Here is a 17,205-nt window from a genome sequence, read left to right as displayed (position 1 = left end):
TTTTACACGGACACACAAATCAAGTGACTGTAACAGAACGCCACATAATAAATCACAAGAATGCTGCCGGATGCTTTTATGGTCCATATGGATGAATACACGACACCTATGGCGTGGAATCGGCACTTCATTTTTTTTAATGAACCTTTCTTTTGAATATATTTCGAGATTGCGGCATGTGCTTTTGAAAGTCATTTTAAAATAATTAAAAATTTACGGACTGAAAAACTGTGGTCCAACAAAAATACTCAGGGATACTCAGAAAGAGTAAACGAGCTGAAACTCTATTCAGCTTTGAGGGTGAGTCGTTTGAAAGTTTGAACCGATTGCACCGAGTCACTGAAAAGAGTCGGAATTCTCGTGATCAGTCGGATGCACAGTGCCCTCTGCTGCACTGGGTCTGAATTTGCAGTAATAAAATACTAAAACACACGGATTTTGGAGTTTATAACACTTTCCAACCAAATTCTGTTTCTATTCAATGGAATATTTTCCCAGATTACATCACAGGTGGGACAACCCACTCAGTGGCCAATTTATTAGATACATTTACCTTGTATCCACACAATGGTATCCAATCATAGATACAACTTTATTGTCATTGCGTAGTACAGGTACACAGCAACCAAATGCAGTTTGGCATCTACCAGAAGTGCAAAGAATTGTTTAGCATCCTGAACACAACCTCTTTCAGTTCCTCCCTTCTGGCTGGTGCTATAGAACTTTGTTTACCGAAACTGCCAGACACAGGAACAGTTTTCTCTCCCCAGACAATCACAATGATTAACAACTTACCGTACTTATATTCCCTGCTTCATATCTATAAGTATGTATGTATTATTTATGTATGTACTTTTGAGAGTCACAAACAGCTGGAACCAAATTTCAAGTGTTAACACACTTGGCCAATAAACCTGATTCTGGTTCTGATTCGGAATATTGTCGATTAAACTGAAATGATATGCCGAAAATCTGCACTTAAAATACTTGCAATGTAGTCTCACATAATCGTAGAACTGATTCATATTTTTTCATTTTTATCCTTGTTCGCTGTTAGTTATGTAATGCCTGGGCACCATCTAAAGGGTGAAACCGTACGTAGTCGTTATGCGCAGCGTGAAAATATGCTTGTGTAAATGTTAATATTTGGTTTAAAATTGAGCTTATTTGGAGGATGCGGGCATCGATCCCGCTACCTCTCGCATGCTAAGCGAGCGCTCTACCATTTGAGCTAATCCCCCTTACAGACAAATGTAAACAAACTAAAACAACAAAAGCCATGTGCACAATGTACATGCACAATCATGTAATTTTACCGATTTTACAAATTATTAACCTCAATAAACAAATTTAAAGCATTTTACATCGGTATACGATTTTCGGATTGTGTTCCAATAGTACTGAAAGCATGGAGATGCAGAGCAGATGAAGACATTATGATACGATAATTCTATAGAAATACTACAAATATCAACCGATCACTCATTCCTAAGTTATTGCGCAAATAACAATCATGTTGTTGAATATTTTATTTTTTGGAACAAAAAAAATAATAATTGGAGGATGCGGGCATCGATCCCGCTACCTCTCGCATGCTAAGCGAGCGCTCTACCATTTGAGCTAATCCCCCACCGAATAACACGAACTTGTGAGTGTGCTCCTATAAGTCTTTCAATTTTCCATTCCATCAAAAGTCCATTCAATTTAACGGACTAAAATGTCTAATCAGTTGCACCGTGAGTAATAGAGTGGGAAATCACTGCTATTACAGAGTATATGAGTCATCACACCTGTGATATCATAAAAAAAAACGGATCCCAGGATCTGAAAGTGTGATCTGGAATGAAACCACAGGGTCGTCATGCCAGGTGGTGTTGAGATCTCACCTTCTGTTCAGAGATGTTTTTCCCACTTTAGCACAGATGGCATTGTCTTCTCTCTTTTAAACGAATTATTCTTGAATGATGGGAGTTTTTGAGTAATATGTTTAACAAAGCCTTTAAAAGCAGGCATCTCACACCGTTCAGTAGAACCGATGCAGGTTCTTGAAAGACTAAAGTATTTTCACAATTCCAAATCTTGGCTAAACATATTCTTACTGATACAAAAAGCTTAGTACAAAACATCACCGAGTCAGTTAGAAGCCTTGACGTTGGTCATGAACAAGAAAACCTTTCAATCATTTTTACTTATTGCCAGAGTGATATTGCAGAAGTTATTAGAAGAACCATACGGTACTTTTATTGTAGAATTCAGGAGTAGAAGAGAATGTTCAGTGTTTCAATTAAACCAACACACAATATCTCAGTCTGCATCAGCTAACCACACACACTGGTCCAGCTAATAAGTGACATCACTGCTACAATTCACCTTGATTCCTAAAAATCAGTTCCTGACATGAACTGTGTGTTGCACCGATGAGCATTCAGCATGGCTGTCAGGCATTACAGTGTGCTGTGATAAACAATTTTAGGACTAGTGTTCACTTAACATGAGGTATTAGATATTAACATGTCAACAATTCAAACAGTAACAGTTTATAGCTAAATTAAATGAACTGCATGAGGACTAAATTAAACCTTCTGGATTGAACGTGATTAGTAATTCAAAGCGAAATAAAACTCCCATTGCATTGCATGCACTTCTGAAAAAAAATGTCTCTCTAAAATCTGTCAGCATAGATATTGAAAAACTGACTAATATAATGACTTTTGGCAAGGGTGTCAGAGCATAAAATGCCTTTTTCTTCTAACACCACAAATGACTTAAATACTAATATCCTCAGACACCAAGCATCAATTAATACACAACTTAGAAAATTTAATCCAGTAAAACAGTTTTACCTTTATGAAAATGACTTTTGGGGTTGTGTATTTTGGGTTAATATTTTTAGGTCAGCATAAACAAACAAAAACAAAGATTCTAGTGTTCTGAACTGAAACTGAAAAGTCTTCATCCTGATTAATTCCAACTAAACATAAGTCAGTGCACATAAAGAAAAATAAATAAGATGAATTAGTTCAATAAATTAAATTATTTCTTATTATTGACTGTCTACTATACTACTAAAACTCAGGCATATTAAATAAGAGTATGTACAGAAGAATCTAATATCAGTGCACCTAGAGCCTAAAATCCTTAATGTAAGGAAGTAAAACCCAGCTCTAGAACACATACACAAAAGCAGGTCCTCTGTGATGAGGCTACGGGTCACTGCTGCAAAAAGCTGACTGAAATGATCACTTCCAGCAGCTTGAGTGCATTCTGCCATGCTGGTGCCTTTACCAATTCAGCAGGGCTAAAAGAAAGGCACAGCATTATTCCTAAAAACTCTCTCTCTCTCTCTCTCTCTCTCTAAATAAAGTGATTAATCACAGCAAAGATTAATCACAAACATTAAAACCTCTTAGGTCTGGGTAAAATCATTTTGTATGATAGAGGATGTCCTTATTTAGTTGCCCCTTTGGCGGCCCACAAAGCGATGCAGCTTCTCACAGTGGTCCAGCTTCATGGTCTCGGCTTTCTGCTTCAGCCGCTCGTCACGATAAAGCTGACCCAGGTTAGCCAGGTCAGACTCTGAGAGGTACACAAATCCCACACAGTTAGTAAGGACTAACATGTTGTTAACTCATAAACCATGTATGTGTTTGAGAACCAATGCAATACCGTTCCAATATAATCCAAACCAATTCCTTCGACCATCACTATTTAACATGTGTAAATTATGGTATTGATAAGCATTACTAATTTAAACAATGCAATGGAAACACATCATAAATAAAATGTGTTACAATGATTAAGCTGAATCCATATTTACATACAAACCCGGCTACTTAGTGCTTGATTTATGAGTGTTGGGTTGTGAACCGTAGCATTTAATCCTATACATGCAAGTTCATGCTGTTTCTTTAATGAAGAAATTCCTTTAACAGAGTGTAGAATTCATCATTAACCCCAAGTCAAACAAATGAAGAGAATTTGATGATAGACATATTGATTAGCATACTCACTCTGTTGCTTCTCTTTCCAACAGCTGCTCTGTAGATGGTCTATGTAATCAGTCTCAATGGTCTTCTCCAGTTCATCTAGAGCTGCCCCATGGTACTCCTTCTCAAAGCTCTTATCCACATAATACTGGACACCCATGTGCTGAGTCTCTCTGGACACCACCAAACCCATGGACCTGTAGGACAACGTTTTAGCATTGTGGTCACTATTGAAACCTTATTATTCCTCAATGCTTCAAAAAGGTATTCATAATTCACAGCATAATAACCCCATAAACCAATCCCAGTTTTTCCAAAGTTCATGGTATCCACTTTCAAACTGACGTAGTCCTTCGATACAAAAACTCTCTGTACCAGTTTGACATTTTTGATTACAATGGCTACATCAAACATGTATGCTGTAATACTATCCTCACAGCTTGGGTCTCAGAGAAAAATCAGACTCACGGTTTGTAGAAAAGGCTGTAAGGGGGATTAGTGGCCATCAGCTGAGTTATTACAGAGATGAGGATTAGCACCAGAACAGGCAGAAGCTGCAGGAAGGCGGTGAATGTATTCTATAAAAAACAACCCAAAAAAGTAAGTATTTAAAAGAAAGAGAGAGAAAAATAAAATGACTAATTTTATTTGAGAGAGAGAGATGTGGTAGCTCAGTGGTTAAGGTGTTGGGCTACTGATCGGAAGGTCGTGTGTTCGAACCCCAGGTCCACCAAGCTGCCACTGCTGGGCCCCTGAGCAAGGCCCTTAACCCTCAGTTGCTCAGTTGTAAGTCACTCTGGATAAGGGTGTCTGCTAAATGTCGTAAATGTAAATGTAAACAGAAAAAAAAACCCCACTACCACTACATCCTTGGCAGCATTTCAAAGTGCCAAACTATTCACATTCTTGCTCTGTTTCTGCTCCTTAAACAGTTGACTCAGCAAATGGCACTACCAAACATTACAGTACAAAGCACTTAATTTCCTAGTTTCATGTCTACATTAGGCCCAAAAGTAATAATAGTAAGGAAAGGAGTGATGGATAAGGAGTATGACTGACCTGGCTGCGATTTTCCTGTACTTCCTCCTCCCGTCTCTCATATGCACGCCGTCTGCGCGGCTGGTAGAAATGTGAATAAGTAGCTCCTCTGTTTGTGTATACATGAATGTTTCCTGTAGTAATGCAATTAAAATTTCAATACAAACGTAACACATTTCCTGTATCTTAATGTACTGTATATACACAAGCATGCACAGTACACCCATACTTTAAAATACTCATACTATAGCTTAAATTCTATTCAGTAAAAAGTTGCATTAACATGAAGACAATTTGATTTTACGCAATGCTTGTGTTTACAGAAAAAACAAAACAAAACAAAAAAGCAAAAAAAAAAACCCTGCAGCACTGTGACCTCTACTGGTATTATGTGTTTTAGTTTTTGTCCTGCTTCTGAAGCTCAGCACTAAAATAGTTTCTGTAGTGAAAAACTTTGTAGAGCCTTGATCTTATTTCACGTGTCGGATCTGAAAAAGATGTGTCTATAAATACACCCTAAAGACTAACCTGTTGGAAACCTGCCACCAAAGAAGATGTTAAAGAGCTCTTCTGGTGAGATGTCGGCCTCAAAGTCCCTATGGAAGGTTCGTTGGTGTGTGTGAGTGTAACGAGGTTGGGCTGAGGAGTGACCAGCTGTCTCTGCAGCACCCTGTTCACCATATTGATCATACTGCTGCCTCTTCTCTGGGTTACTCAGCACTGCGTAGGCATTACCAATAGCTGGTGAAAAGAGCAAGAGGTGTACAAAACAGTAAGTACAAAAAATCTCAGGTATTTCAAGCACTACACTAACAAATGCCATTGCAAAATGCAGATCCATACCTTTAAAAGCATCAGTAGCTCCAGGAGCACAGTTCTTGTCTGGATGAAAACGCAGTGCAAGCTTACGATACGCTTTTTTCAGATCCTCATCACTAGCATCTTTTGGAACACCCAGAATCTCATAGAAATCTTTACATCTCTGTATCCTGTCAGTATAAAAATAAAGGGCCTGTGTCACTAATGAAAACACAGTAATACTATAGAACAGGCACAGATAAACACATCTTATTGTCTGTTGCTAAAGGAACGAACCTTAGGACTCCCTGCCTCTGCTCTTCAGTGTAGCTTTTCTTGTCATCGCTTGGTATCTCATCAGCATCCCCTGTGCTGTAACGCTGATGCCGCCGCCGAGTGGATATTTCTTCATCTGTGTTCCTCCACCCGGGTGGTGGAGTGTACGTACGCTCGGTTTCTGGAGCGGCTGCACTCCCGTTCTTCACAATAGCATCAATGAGGACTAATTGTTGATAACAAGGAAGACGGTATAAGTGTGTGTGGGATATTTTTTAGCCTTTAAGTGTCAGTACTTTCTTAAATAGGACATCTAAATGTCAAACCAAAAAGTCTAAACAGCTGAATCATCAAGTCAGTCACCTTTCCCCATGAGACCAACTTAATATTGCTTACAAACTGAAAAGCACACAAATGTACACATGATCAAGCTTTAAATCTAATGATCTTCAACGACTCCTGACATAGAAAGTCTGCACGATTGAATGTTTGGATATTTTCTAATCTAAGCTGTTATTATGTATAAAAGAACCGTCTCTCTGAATTTTGGCATAATTTGACAACAGGAACATACTGAAAATCAGCTGTGTTTAAAGGACGATGTTAGTAACAAACCAGCATCATATCAGAATCAGGTTTATTAGCCGAGTGTGTTGATACACATAAGGAATTTGGTTCCAGCTGTTTGTGACTCTCAAACGTACAGACATAAACAACACTATACTATATAATAGCATATCAGTAATGAAAAGCCTAATATTGGATTATATTCCTAATGCATAAATGTTACTCGTGCTCACAGTTACATACAGCCAGTTTATTTAACTTGAAAACGTATTAGTTTAATTTACCAGGAGCATTTATTTAACCATGAAAGTTTATGTACCCTGGGGGGGTTAAATATATAACTGATTTTGGCTGCATTACTAACCAAACACTTAGGAATACAATGTTTGGCAATGAAGGGAAAAAAAAGGAAGTGTAAGAAGAAAACGGACAACTGAGCCGAGGGTTGATCATGAGACATGAAGTAAGTAAGTAAGTAATATCAAGACGCTGCACTTTCTATTTAAGTGCCAGCGTGTAAATCCTAAGGTTACTCACCTCGGGCTCGGGTGCTGGGGTATATTTTCAGTGCTTCATATAACATCTGCAGGGCTTTTTCTTTCTGCCCTAATCTTAAACATAGCTTAGCTTTCTCTATCAGTCTGTCCGATTCTTCTTTATCAGCTCCAAACCCAGGCATCTCTACAGCTGCTACAGATAACGGTACTGCCTGCTTTAAAACGGAGGACAAACTAAATGACAGCTGCAGAGACAGGGTGCCAAAATAAACACGAATTACAACACCGAATCTGGGGAAAACTTGTTCTTGTTTTCACATATGACGACACTAATGCTGGGACAACAACACCGCTAACAGGCTAATTTATGTGGACGTTAGAGATATCTGTCAGACGCTAAATAGCTAACAGGCTAATAACAGCTAGAGAGCAGCAGATTAGTTTCCGATGTTCGGTAACATTACATCCGTTTTAACTCCGTTTCAGTCCCAAGTACTTCATCTGCTACCAGACAAAAACATTTATGGAACTCAATGTCACGTTATATTTCATTTTAAAAATTATAACCGTGTTATAAGCGAGACAAGTATCGAAATAGCGGTAGCTAGCAACCGCCATAGCTAACCGGAACCGGAAGTACAATAAGGCAGCCGGCATTGCCCTTATATGGTCTTTCACACTGCACCATGTGTTCTAAATGTCATGCGTTTAAGTGGGTCAACAATTTTAAGAAACACTGCAATTAATGTTTCTGGAATGAAACTGAAAATAGCAAATATTTGAAATGTAACAGAAAGACAGAAGCTTTTCTTATATCTTATATGGATCATGTCTGAGACTGGACACATGCAGTCACAGAGGGCATTGAAGTTGTCCAGTGAGTTGTTAAGAATATCCAAACATCACACATTCACCATTCTTACATTATATCATATTATATTATATTAAATGAGATTATGGGATCATTTCATTGTACATAAATATTTGCAAATTGGAGACAAACTGTACAAAGAATGTAGAACCGTGTCATTTTAATAGAACTTTGATATGTTATTGTTGAATAGGTGAAATGAAAAGGCAGTTGTTGGGAGTCAGAATGAAAAGGCAGTGCATGGAGTCTGTTCACTGTCCTGCTCTGATTCTGACTTATTGGTATTCACTGTCCAGTGCTGTACTGTAAATGGAGGAGATCCGTAGAGATTCTGTGTCTGTAAAAAAAGAAAAGAGAAAAATTATCGCACACACACATACACACGTGTACAAACACGTACACACACACACACACACACACACACACACACACACACACACACACACACACACACACACACACACACACACACACACACAAAGTTACCTCCTTAATGTAGCAGAAATGCAAAGTATTGCATTCTCAGAATGGCTCAGACTCAGAATGTGGAAAAATATCATTTTCTTGCCTGGTTGTCGGTACCAAACTGGTTGGTTTGAGAAACTGTAGATCAGCGTGTATTTTACAAAGAATGGTGTGGAAAAACAAAAAACATCTAATGAGCAGCTCTTTGGAAATGGGGGAAATACCTTGCTGATGAGAGAGCTCAGAGGAAAATGGCCAGATTGGTTTAAGCTACCAGGAAGGGTTTATTTACTCAAATAATCAACCCTTTAAAAAGAATCCCAGAATTCACGAAAACTTGAGATGGACCGCTACAACAACCGAAGAATGTGTCAGCCTAGCAAATGAATCTGAGGCTATCATGGTACAGACTTGATTGAACAGTTGAAGATTTAAATAAACTGCATATATGGGCAGCTGTACACACACACACACACACACACACACACACACACACACACACACACACACACACACACACACACACACACACACACACACACACACACACACACATTCTACTGTATTTCAGAAACCTTTACCAGTGTCTGTGCTTAATGTCCTCATGGAGACTAGCATTATGCTTTCCCTCTGTCCAGCGTGTCTTACTTGGCTGTAAGAACATTGAAAATCACAAATCACAAATATATCACTGATTTGCTTACATCAGCAGTGTCCAATCTTATCCACAAAGGGCCAGTGTGGGTGCAGGTTTTCATTCCAAAAAAGGTGTGGCTTCTGCTTTGTTGGAATGAAAACCTGCACCTTTGTGGATAAGATTGTACACCGCTGGCTTACATACATTCAAAAATGCATTTATGAATTTTAGTTCATACCCTTCCGACGTCACAGAGCCATAGTTTTTGACACCTACAAGGTAGATATAAAGTGCATTATTTTCTAATGCGTTAAACTGTGGGAAAGCACACACACACACACACACACACACACACACACACACACACACACACACACACACACACACACAGCACCTCACCCTCTTCCTTTGTATTACTGCACCCTCCTCTGAAGTTAACAGCTGTTACCAAGATCACCATAACAATGATCAAAATGAGAATGAAACTCATCACACCTGCCAAGAAACAACAATTATAAAAGTGAATTTGACAGATATCTCTGAACATTCCTGATTCCACAATTTGATGTGATGTGTTTACCAAAGGCTAAAGTGGTGAGCCCTTTGTCTGGTGTCTGTGTTGATTGAGCAGCATCACCTGCACATAGAAGAAGACATTACAGACCGGACTGCTTCCTGTACAGTGTGGTTTACTGGGATGATTTTATACCGGCAGGACAGAATATTAAGAGTGAAAGTTATAGTGTATAATATATCTTAAACATGTGCTGTTTGTTTGTACATTATAATTGAATTGGATTCTTATGAGCCACTTTGGTTTAATCTAATTTAAATAAGAACCAAACCACAATAAGGAAGCATGCAGGTAAAAGAAGGCAGACTGGAAATAGCAGGATAGATGCCACCTGACAACTGTAACAACATCTAACTGACATTATCTACAAATATTAACAAACATAAAGAAGCAGGTCCAGCTTTATCATCAGCTGAAATGTTTTCAAAGGTCAATGTTGAAGGAAAACTTTTTAATACTCTTCGCCCTAAGTCTAGAAATGAATCTAAGTTATTCATATGGAGTTTACATCATGTAAAATTGTAATGCATTACCTGTAGTTTGATGCTGAGTCACGTTAGTTGTATTTGTATAATTTGGACTGACGGTCACTTTGGAAACAGTATAAAACATAATATGCTTAATATTAAAAATTTTGAAAACAATGTAAACCTTTTCATGTCATTCCCCATTACATAAAACTGTTAATGAAGTCATCAGATATAACAAAATGTTCTTGTTTTCTGCGAATCCTCATACAGATGCTTTAATGGGCATCATGGACATTTCGCCACTGTTATCTGATTACACACACACACTGACTAGGCTTATGTCCGTTATGTTATCGCACATAGATAATAAACTGAAAAGCACAACATTCAGTTTGTAAGGAAATCAGAGTTATTACCGCTCTTAGATTTTAGACCTCTTTTTTTACCTGTTTTTTTCTAAACTGTTTCTACCATCGCATCTTGTGATAGAAAAATTAGAATTTGTTGGTGAAGTTTTGACCTTCTGTGTGTGACTAGAAATTGTTATTAGCAGAGATCTTTTTGTGTAAAATATTAGAGGCTCAGAATGTACTGCAGATGAGATGGTGAGACTAGGGCCCATGAACAGCCTAGGCAGACCTTGGTAAGGTTGTCCATATCTGGAGAAGTTCAGGCGTTGTGCATCAACTCAAAGATTGATGATGTTTTTCACTCTTCAGTTTATTTGTTTGAATCATGCTTATAAAATCTCAATGTAACTAATAATCCGGGCCCATGCTACACCAGTTTACTCTTTCCCATGCCTACCGGTGTGCAATTTTCATAAACTTACCAACATTATCTTAAGAGGAAGATAGATAAGACAAAATTAAAAAATAATTTCACATCATTTTGGTAAAATATGTTTTCTTTTTTTTTTCTCGAGGGTGTAAGTATATTATAATTCTAAGCACACTATAGGCAGAAATTCTGTCATTTTTTTTTAGAATGTCATACATTTTATTTGCTGCTCAAAATGTACAGGACACTTTATTATAAACAGTTTGTATTCAATGGCTTCAAAAATTGCATTTATGTTATAGTAACAATTGTGAAAGGTTTTGTGAAAGGTACGTGATTTGTAGATTTAATTCTTGGTTCCAGATATGAGGAATTTGTGTAAAGTATGCAATACAATTCTATTAGTAGGTATATTTCTGACTTACCTGCAGTAAGTGATACAGACACACAGAGGACAATGAAAGTAGATAAGAGCAGAGTCATGGCTTAATCCACAAAGTTTTAGATATATTCCTAAAGAAAAAGGCTGACTTTTAAAAGTCACCCGGAATAGATATTATTGTATAAAAAAGACAGAGAAAGTCAACTTGAAAGTGTGCACATATGAAAAGTCCACAGCAATATGCAGTTCCTGAGAAACTGTTGCCTTTGATGATAGAAGGAATAAGACAGGGTCAAATTTGGTTGGATCCTGGTGTTTGACTGTGCGTGTTTGTGTGTAATTATGCCCACTCCTGGTTTGAGGGAAAGATTGCTGTGGTCCTGTTGGTGACCTACAGTTTCCTGTGAAAGAATAGAAGGAAGAGGATGTAGCGTTCTCATGGAAAAGCAACTCTGTGGCCTTGTGTTTGTTCTTCAGCCTGGCTAAGAGGAAAAGGTTTCTCGGAAAAACACTGTATAGTATATAACAACATCAATAATAACCAATAGCCTAAAACAAACTGAAGTCAAAAGGCTATAATGCTCAATTTGAATGTTTAGTGGAGTTGATTTGAACTCCATAACACAGCCGAGTGTCAAAAGAATTTGAACAAACTAACCGTGCATTTTATTTTTCACAGATAACTGAAAACAAACAAACAAAAAAATATTTTTTTTTATTATGCTCATAAAAAAACAAATTGTATATTTATTGCAAATTCTTCAACCTGTTAAGACCTGCCGATAAGACACATTATCAATCTAGCCAGACACGGAAACCGATAGAACAATGTATAGTAAATGTGCTAATCACATGCTTTCGGGCACTGTCCGGTTTGAGTAGATTTGTTGCGTTCAAATAGATTTTTCTTTTAAAAGACATTTAGTAATGTTCGATACAGCAGCCTTTGCTCCTGTCACCATTGTCACAGTGTGTGAGAGAACACTGAAGAGTTATCATTACTAGCTGTCTTGACTCCTGCTTCTCCCAGACACACCATAAACAAAATGTATGTTAAGCAAGCAAGCAAGGGGCAGCATGTTTCCTGCCCAAATGGACCTTTATTAGTTCATGTTGAAGTTCCCTTTATTGACCTCAAGTTTTAATATTAAATCAATGGGCTTACTGTTGCACAGCATCTAGAAAGGTGATCAAATATATCAGTCTAAGAGCAGTTAGTTAGTGTTTCGACAGGTCACGTTGTGAATGAGGACTTTGTGAATATTAATAATTGTTGAATGACTGATATACATAATATAGTATACGGTTGGGTCCTGATCCACCTGCCCCTATGGACGAGAAATCAATGGAAGCCATGACATAATTAATCAATTCTGCAGGATTCCCCTTTCTTTTTATGCATGATTACATTTGGCCAGTAATCTCTTGAGACGTAATATTTTATCCATGACGAGGAAACCACACATGACAGGGACAGAATGGCAACAGACACAGCAGTTCATGCATATTTTATTCAAGAGTAAAAAAAGTGATTTGTCCCATAGGGCATGCTTACAATGTGTATTAGCATTTAGGAATCAGATGCCAAAACTTAGCTAAAGAGAAAATTGCAAGAAAAATTAGTCACAAGTTAAAATCCATTAAACTCCTTCTTTGAAATAAACCACATCTGGACCAAACAAAGATCAGAAAACAGTGGAGAAATGAACCGTAAGCTTAATTGTAATAATAAGAAGTATAAGGATATCATCAAGAATTAGAATGAGAATATAGTTGTCCTTCAAAGTGAGACACAGGATTTTCAGCGTGTCCAATTTGTTTACATGTGAATAAACCATGCGATCATGCTTTGGCAGCCTGAATGTTGCTTTTCACTGAGTAATATGTTCATTCACACTATTGAACACATTCTTTACACCAACTGAACGAAAAAAGAAAGAAAAAAAACCCCCACAAAGGCTTAACACCTCAAAAAGAGCATTGGTGCCTGTACAGCAAAAACAATACAAAAATAAAATCAACCAACAAAATAACATTAAAAAATAAAAAAGGAAATAAATTAAAGACAGAAGAAAAGATTACAAAAAATCATATATATATATATATACTGTATATAGATATAAAAAAACAAAATTTAACTTTACAAATATAATCTGAAGAGGGAAATAATTCAAATCTACTATATTGAAACACATCACAATTATAATTTCACATATCAATAAGGAACTTAATTGCATGCATTGATGCGTTCCATACCACAGATGCTGTTAAAAATTGTCCTCGATATTGTCCTTCATTTATTATTAATAATATATTTATATATGTATATATTTATACTTATATATAGGATCATTCAACTTGCGAAACATACTATGTGCATTCTCTCTCTCTCTCGAGTTACAGGCAGGTGAGAAACAATCAGGTAGGTGGTGCCAAAGGTCAAACTCTAACTGCATAACCCCCCCTCCCCCTCCTTTCGCCTTCCCCCCATCATCTAGTGTTCACTCCACACAATAGACGGTGGGGTTTATGAGTCCACAGCCAACATACGCAAGCTCCCTTTACCTTACATCCCAGCAGCGTTATCGCATCTTACCAAACAAAAAAATAAATAAATAAAAGAAATTAATTAATAAATAAAAATACTCAGGTAAGATTGCATTGCAAGTAATAAAATGTACATATTTTTCTCTTTAAATGTCCTTTCTTAGAAACGTTTCATTTTTGCATCATTTCAAATTTCATTATTCATTAATACTAGTAGCAAAATATGTCAAACAGTGCGATCATTTCATTACGACATGGGCTCATGAAGAAAACTCATCAATCAAAATATTCAAATGTGTGCGTGGCATTGGTACTGGCTGGTCACCCCCACCGATGAGCTGCGATGGATCAGGCTTAAAGAGAGAGTTCTAAATCCCAAGTCCCCGCCCACTTGGTGAATGGGTGGAGTCAGAAAGGAATTGATAAAGACACTTTCAGCCCTTGACTGACATTACTCCCCCCCTCCCAAGCAAAGCCCACCCCATACCCTGTTCATCACACCCAAAAAGCGGCAGAACTCGCCCGAAACAGCGAGAAATCCGCATATGGTAAACTGGCAGCGAAAAAAGAGCAGCCGCCTTCAACCCACATCCATGTCAGATTTTAAATTGGATTGTTTGCGTCCCTAATTTGACATAGCAGTAGTGGATGCATACATATAGTTATGTCGTTTGGGTTTGGTTGGTATCAGGAGGCTTTAAATTTTCAGCTTTTGGCGATATCCTGCCACACAGCAGAACAGCGGCACGGGTTTGGCCATGCGGTCACTGCAGGTGGCCGCTGCATCACTGGATGTTGCTGTTGTCGTCAGTACCGTTTGCCTCGGACATGTTCATTTTGCCCATGGAGTGACCGACGTGGTTAACGCCATCTTTACGGGGAGGCATGCGCTCGTTGATGCGATCTAGACCTTTAGCCTCTTCGAAGCTGCTGATCTTGTGCTGTGGAGAAAAGCCGCGGATGGCTGTGGAGAGGCACAGATCACAATGAACCCCAGCACACCAGATGTTTAATGGAACCATCCTATTAAAACTGTCCTCTGTCAAAAGTGTAATATGTAAGGAATATATCACAACAGGACATGCTGTTATAGGAAAATAAGCAATGTTGTTGATTATACCAGCAGGCCCAAAAGTGTTTTATCCCTTTTATACCACAGCAATTTAACAACCAATCTTTTTTATGTAGTTACTGTACCTCTGACTGTTACAAAGTGTTGACACTGGAGATTCCTTTCCTTCCACAAATGCTAAACAAACATCAACATCGTATCACAGAAAGCTTCACCGTTCCAATGAGTACATGCATTTTTTTTAATCATTAATGTAAAGCATCTGCCAAAGAAGTCCCTAGGCAAGTTGTTACTAAAGAACCTATTAAATATTAGATCAGGCACGTTAATATAAGCCTTATAACAGGAAGTACTGTGAGAACTAACACCTTCTGACTAATCATCACCTTCTGAGAAATCATCAGGGCTGTGGTAAAAATAAATAAATAAATAAAATAATAAATAAATAAAACAAAGTGCACCATTTTGTCAGTCATGAACCTCATGTAATCCAACAAACAGTTAGTAGGTTTCTTATATATCCAAGTTTCAAAATAAAAGCCCTGTAGTTTTTCTTTTTCTATAAACTCTATAATAATGTTTTGTGATATGTAGTATGCCGTACTAGTTCTTAATTCTTTCTGTTACATACCACTGACTTCTGGATGATAATATAAAAATAGGATATTAATACTCTCTGATGATAGCGAGTCCTGTCTCATTCCACTACTTATCTTAAAAAGATACATTTTGTGTATAGGCTTAAACACACAGTTTCAAAAATTCAAGAAAAAATAAGAATGCAGCTTTCAAGACTCACTGGTGAACAATCTTAGCTCAGGATACTAAACCCATTTCCCCTTTATCGCCTTGTATGCAATTACCCGGCCTTTTTCCTTTTTATGCTTGTCCCAAAAACAGGACTGGAGAGGAAATAGCGATAAGTTCCCTTTCCATGAGTGAGCCACTGAGGTGTGCCTGCTTTATAGCACGAGAGGTTGTGGAAGAGGCTAACACACTCTGGTTGGCTGGCAGTTCCTGAGAGTTCCAGTAACCACATGCTACGCTCACAGTTGTCTCATGAGTTGACGAGAAAAATGCAGCACTTAACATACCGATTCAAGTAATCATGCTTCTGGGTTAGACACCATCTCAAATCATCATGCATTCTTCACAGTGAATGTTCCTATTCTCTCTAGTGTTATCACTAAGAAAGGGCATTGAAAATATCTGGTAAAGTCATAAAAATTTAGGGCTTTCCAATTCCTTGGATCAGAATATAAAAAAAGGTCTGTAAAATACTTGACTTATGCTAATACTAATGCCTTAGCCACTGCAGCTGCAGCAGAAGCACAAGGTACTTATGCAACAAGATTTTACTTCAGACGCATTAAACATATAATGAATGAAAGGTCAGTCACTTTACCAAGCTTAAAGGAGCAGTTTGTAATTTTCAAAGTCCTCTTCTGCCTGTGAATAATCATTTAATAAGCCTTCTCCTTTCCCTGAACAGACCACACACCCTTTGTTGTATCCTTGTATTTTAAGCAAAAGAGGTAGAGCTAAACATCCATGTTCTGGATGTTCTGGATGGTCATTTTCTAAACCTGAAAAAAATGTAAACACAATTCTGAAAGGAAGAAAACTCAGACCAGCTGCATGGCAATATCATAAACGGCAGCTTTAAATATATCTTTGAAAGTAGATTATAATTATAGGTCTGGAAACACTTTTAAAAATCACAAACTGCAACTTTAAAGAAGTTCCCAGATATCAGCCTTGCCCTTTCTTAGTCATTAATGCATTGTTCCTTTCAGTGATTCTTTGACATTGCTTTGGTCCTTGTCTGAACCTGAACATGAGATCATGGCTGTGCAATAGCTGACATTAAGCCCAGATACATGTCCTGAATTTACCTTCTCCGTCCTTTTCTTCTGTCTCGATGGCTTCAATGGCTTCAATGGTTGCTGAGGGGAGAGGAGGGGACCCGGTTACATTCGAACAAGCCATGCATACTGCAGTAAGGCACAGGCAGCAGTAGTGCACCAGTAGCGACGACCCTGCGAAATGCATGCACGCCAACCAGACTATGGAGCACAGAGCCAGTCAACCCCTCAGGCACACACACACGTTTTGGACGCCTTGGAGTCCTTCTTTACCTGGCACAGGCTCACAGACGCTCACCTCACCCCAGTTTACCCACTGTGGGGAAACCGACCCACTGCGGTCCAGGCTTTGGGGCCGCTCATGGTGTGTGTAGTATAGA

At 38.1% G+C, this 17,205-nt stretch overlaps 3 protein-coding genes, 1 long non-coding RNA gene and 2 other non-coding genes across 7 annotated transcripts in view; 1 reads left to right on the top strand and 5 right to left on the bottom strand.

Annotated features, from left to right (window-relative positions):
- Window positions 1-1,168: 1,168 nt before the first annotated feature.
- Window positions 1,169-1,241, bottom strand: trnaa-agc. Its single transcript has one exon. It is a non-coding gene; the product is annotated as a tRNA-Ala (tRNA).
- Window positions 1,242-1,557: 316 nt separating this feature from the next.
- On the bottom strand, window positions 1,558-1,630 carry trnaa-agc. Its single transcript has one exon. It is a non-coding gene; the product is annotated as a tRNA-Ala (tRNA).
- Window positions 1,631-2,212: 582 nt separating this feature from the next.
- Window positions 2,213-7,782, bottom strand: dnajc18 (DnaJ (Hsp40) homolog, subfamily C, member 18). The gene is made up of 8 exons (XM_027156397.2): window positions 7,203-7,782; window positions 6,120-6,324; window positions 5,868-6,013; window positions 5,553-5,765; window positions 5,046-5,158; window positions 4,455-4,564; window positions 4,011-4,183; window positions 2,213-3,576 (listed from the first exon to the last, which is right to left on the bottom strand). The coding sequence occupies exons 1-8, from the start codon at window positions 7,342-7,344 to the stop codon at window positions 3,452-3,454; spliced, it is 1,227 nt and encodes a 408-aa protein (XP_027012198.1). The 5' UTR covers window positions 7,345-7,782; the 3' UTR covers window positions 2,213-3,451.
- Window positions 7,783-8,178: 396 nt separating this feature from the next.
- On the bottom strand, window positions 8,179-11,687 carry ecscr (endothelial cell surface expressed chemotaxis and apoptosis regulator). The gene is made up of 7 exons (XM_027156410.2): window positions 11,385-11,687; window positions 10,243-10,299; window positions 9,716-9,772; window positions 9,535-9,630; window positions 9,374-9,407; window positions 9,080-9,150; window positions 8,179-8,370 (listed from the first exon to the last, which is right to left on the bottom strand). The coding sequence occupies exons 1-7, from the start codon at window positions 11,440-11,442 to the stop codon at window positions 8,309-8,311; spliced, it is 435 nt and encodes a 144-aa protein (XP_027012211.1). The 5' UTR covers window positions 11,443-11,687; the 3' UTR covers window positions 8,179-8,308.
- Window positions 8,465-9,512, top strand: LOC125139846. The gene is made up of 2 exons (XR_007138974.1): window positions 8,465-8,514; window positions 9,462-9,512. It is a non-coding gene; the product is annotated as an uncharacterized LOC125139846 (long non-coding RNA).
- A 1,151-nt stretch (window positions 11,688-12,838) lies between the features above and the next one.
- The window catches only part of ppp3ca (protein phosphatase 3, catalytic subunit, alpha isozyme), a 45,330-nt gene continuing 40,963 nt past the window's right edge, over window positions 12,839-17,205 (bottom strand). The window contains exons 13-14 of one of the 2 annotated variants that reach the window (XM_027160900.2): window positions 16,856-16,906; window positions 12,839-14,852 (exon numbers count right to left, since the gene is read on the bottom strand). In XM_027160900.2, coding sequence (XP_027016701.1) covers window positions 14,674-14,852; window positions 16,856-16,906 — 230 coding nt within the window. In that variant the 3' untranslated portion in view covers window positions 12,839-14,673. The remainder of the gene's footprint in view (window positions 14,853-16,855; window positions 16,907-17,205) is intronic. The other variant, XM_027160908.2, reaches the window with a different exon arrangement.

This window comes from Tachysurus fulvidraco, chromosome 21 (genome assembly GCF_022655615.1).
Source record: "Tachysurus fulvidraco isolate hzauxx_2018 chromosome 21, HZAU_PFXX_2.0, whole genome shotgun sequence".
NCBI classification, from domain to species: Eukaryota; Metazoa; Chordata; class Actinopteri; order Siluriformes; family Bagridae; genus Tachysurus; species Tachysurus fulvidraco.
Note: the sequence above shows the minus strand (reverse complement) of the source record. Positions and strands in the feature narration are given on the sequence as shown.

Excerpts from the sequence above, each read along its gene's own strand:
- dnajc18 (XM_027156397.2), bottom strand. The coding sequence starts at position 7,344 with ATGCCTGGGTTTGGAGCTGATAAAGAAGAATCGGACAGACTGATAGAG. Across the intron at positions 6,014-6,119 it reads CAGAGGCAGGGAGTCCTAAG|GATACAGAGATGTAAAGATT; the intron begins GTTCGTTCCTTT and ends TTATACTGACAG. Across the intron at positions 3,577-4,010 it reads TTGGAAAGAGAAGCAACAGA|AGTCTGACCTGGCTAACCTG; the intron begins GTGAGTATGCTA and ends TGTACCTCTCAG.
- ecscr (XM_027156410.2), bottom strand. The coding sequence starts at position 11,442 with ATGACTCTGCTCTTATCTACTTTCATTGTCCTCTGTGTGTCTGTATCA. Across the intron at positions 9,408-9,534 it reads CAGTAATACAAAGGAAGAGG|GTGTCAAAAACTATGGCTCT; the intron begins GTGAGGTGCTGT and ends TCTACCTTGTAG. Across the intron at positions 9,151-9,373 it reads GGCTCTGTGACGTCGGAAGG|CCAAGTAAGACACGCTGGAC; the intron begins GTATGAACTAAA and ends ATGTTCTTACAG.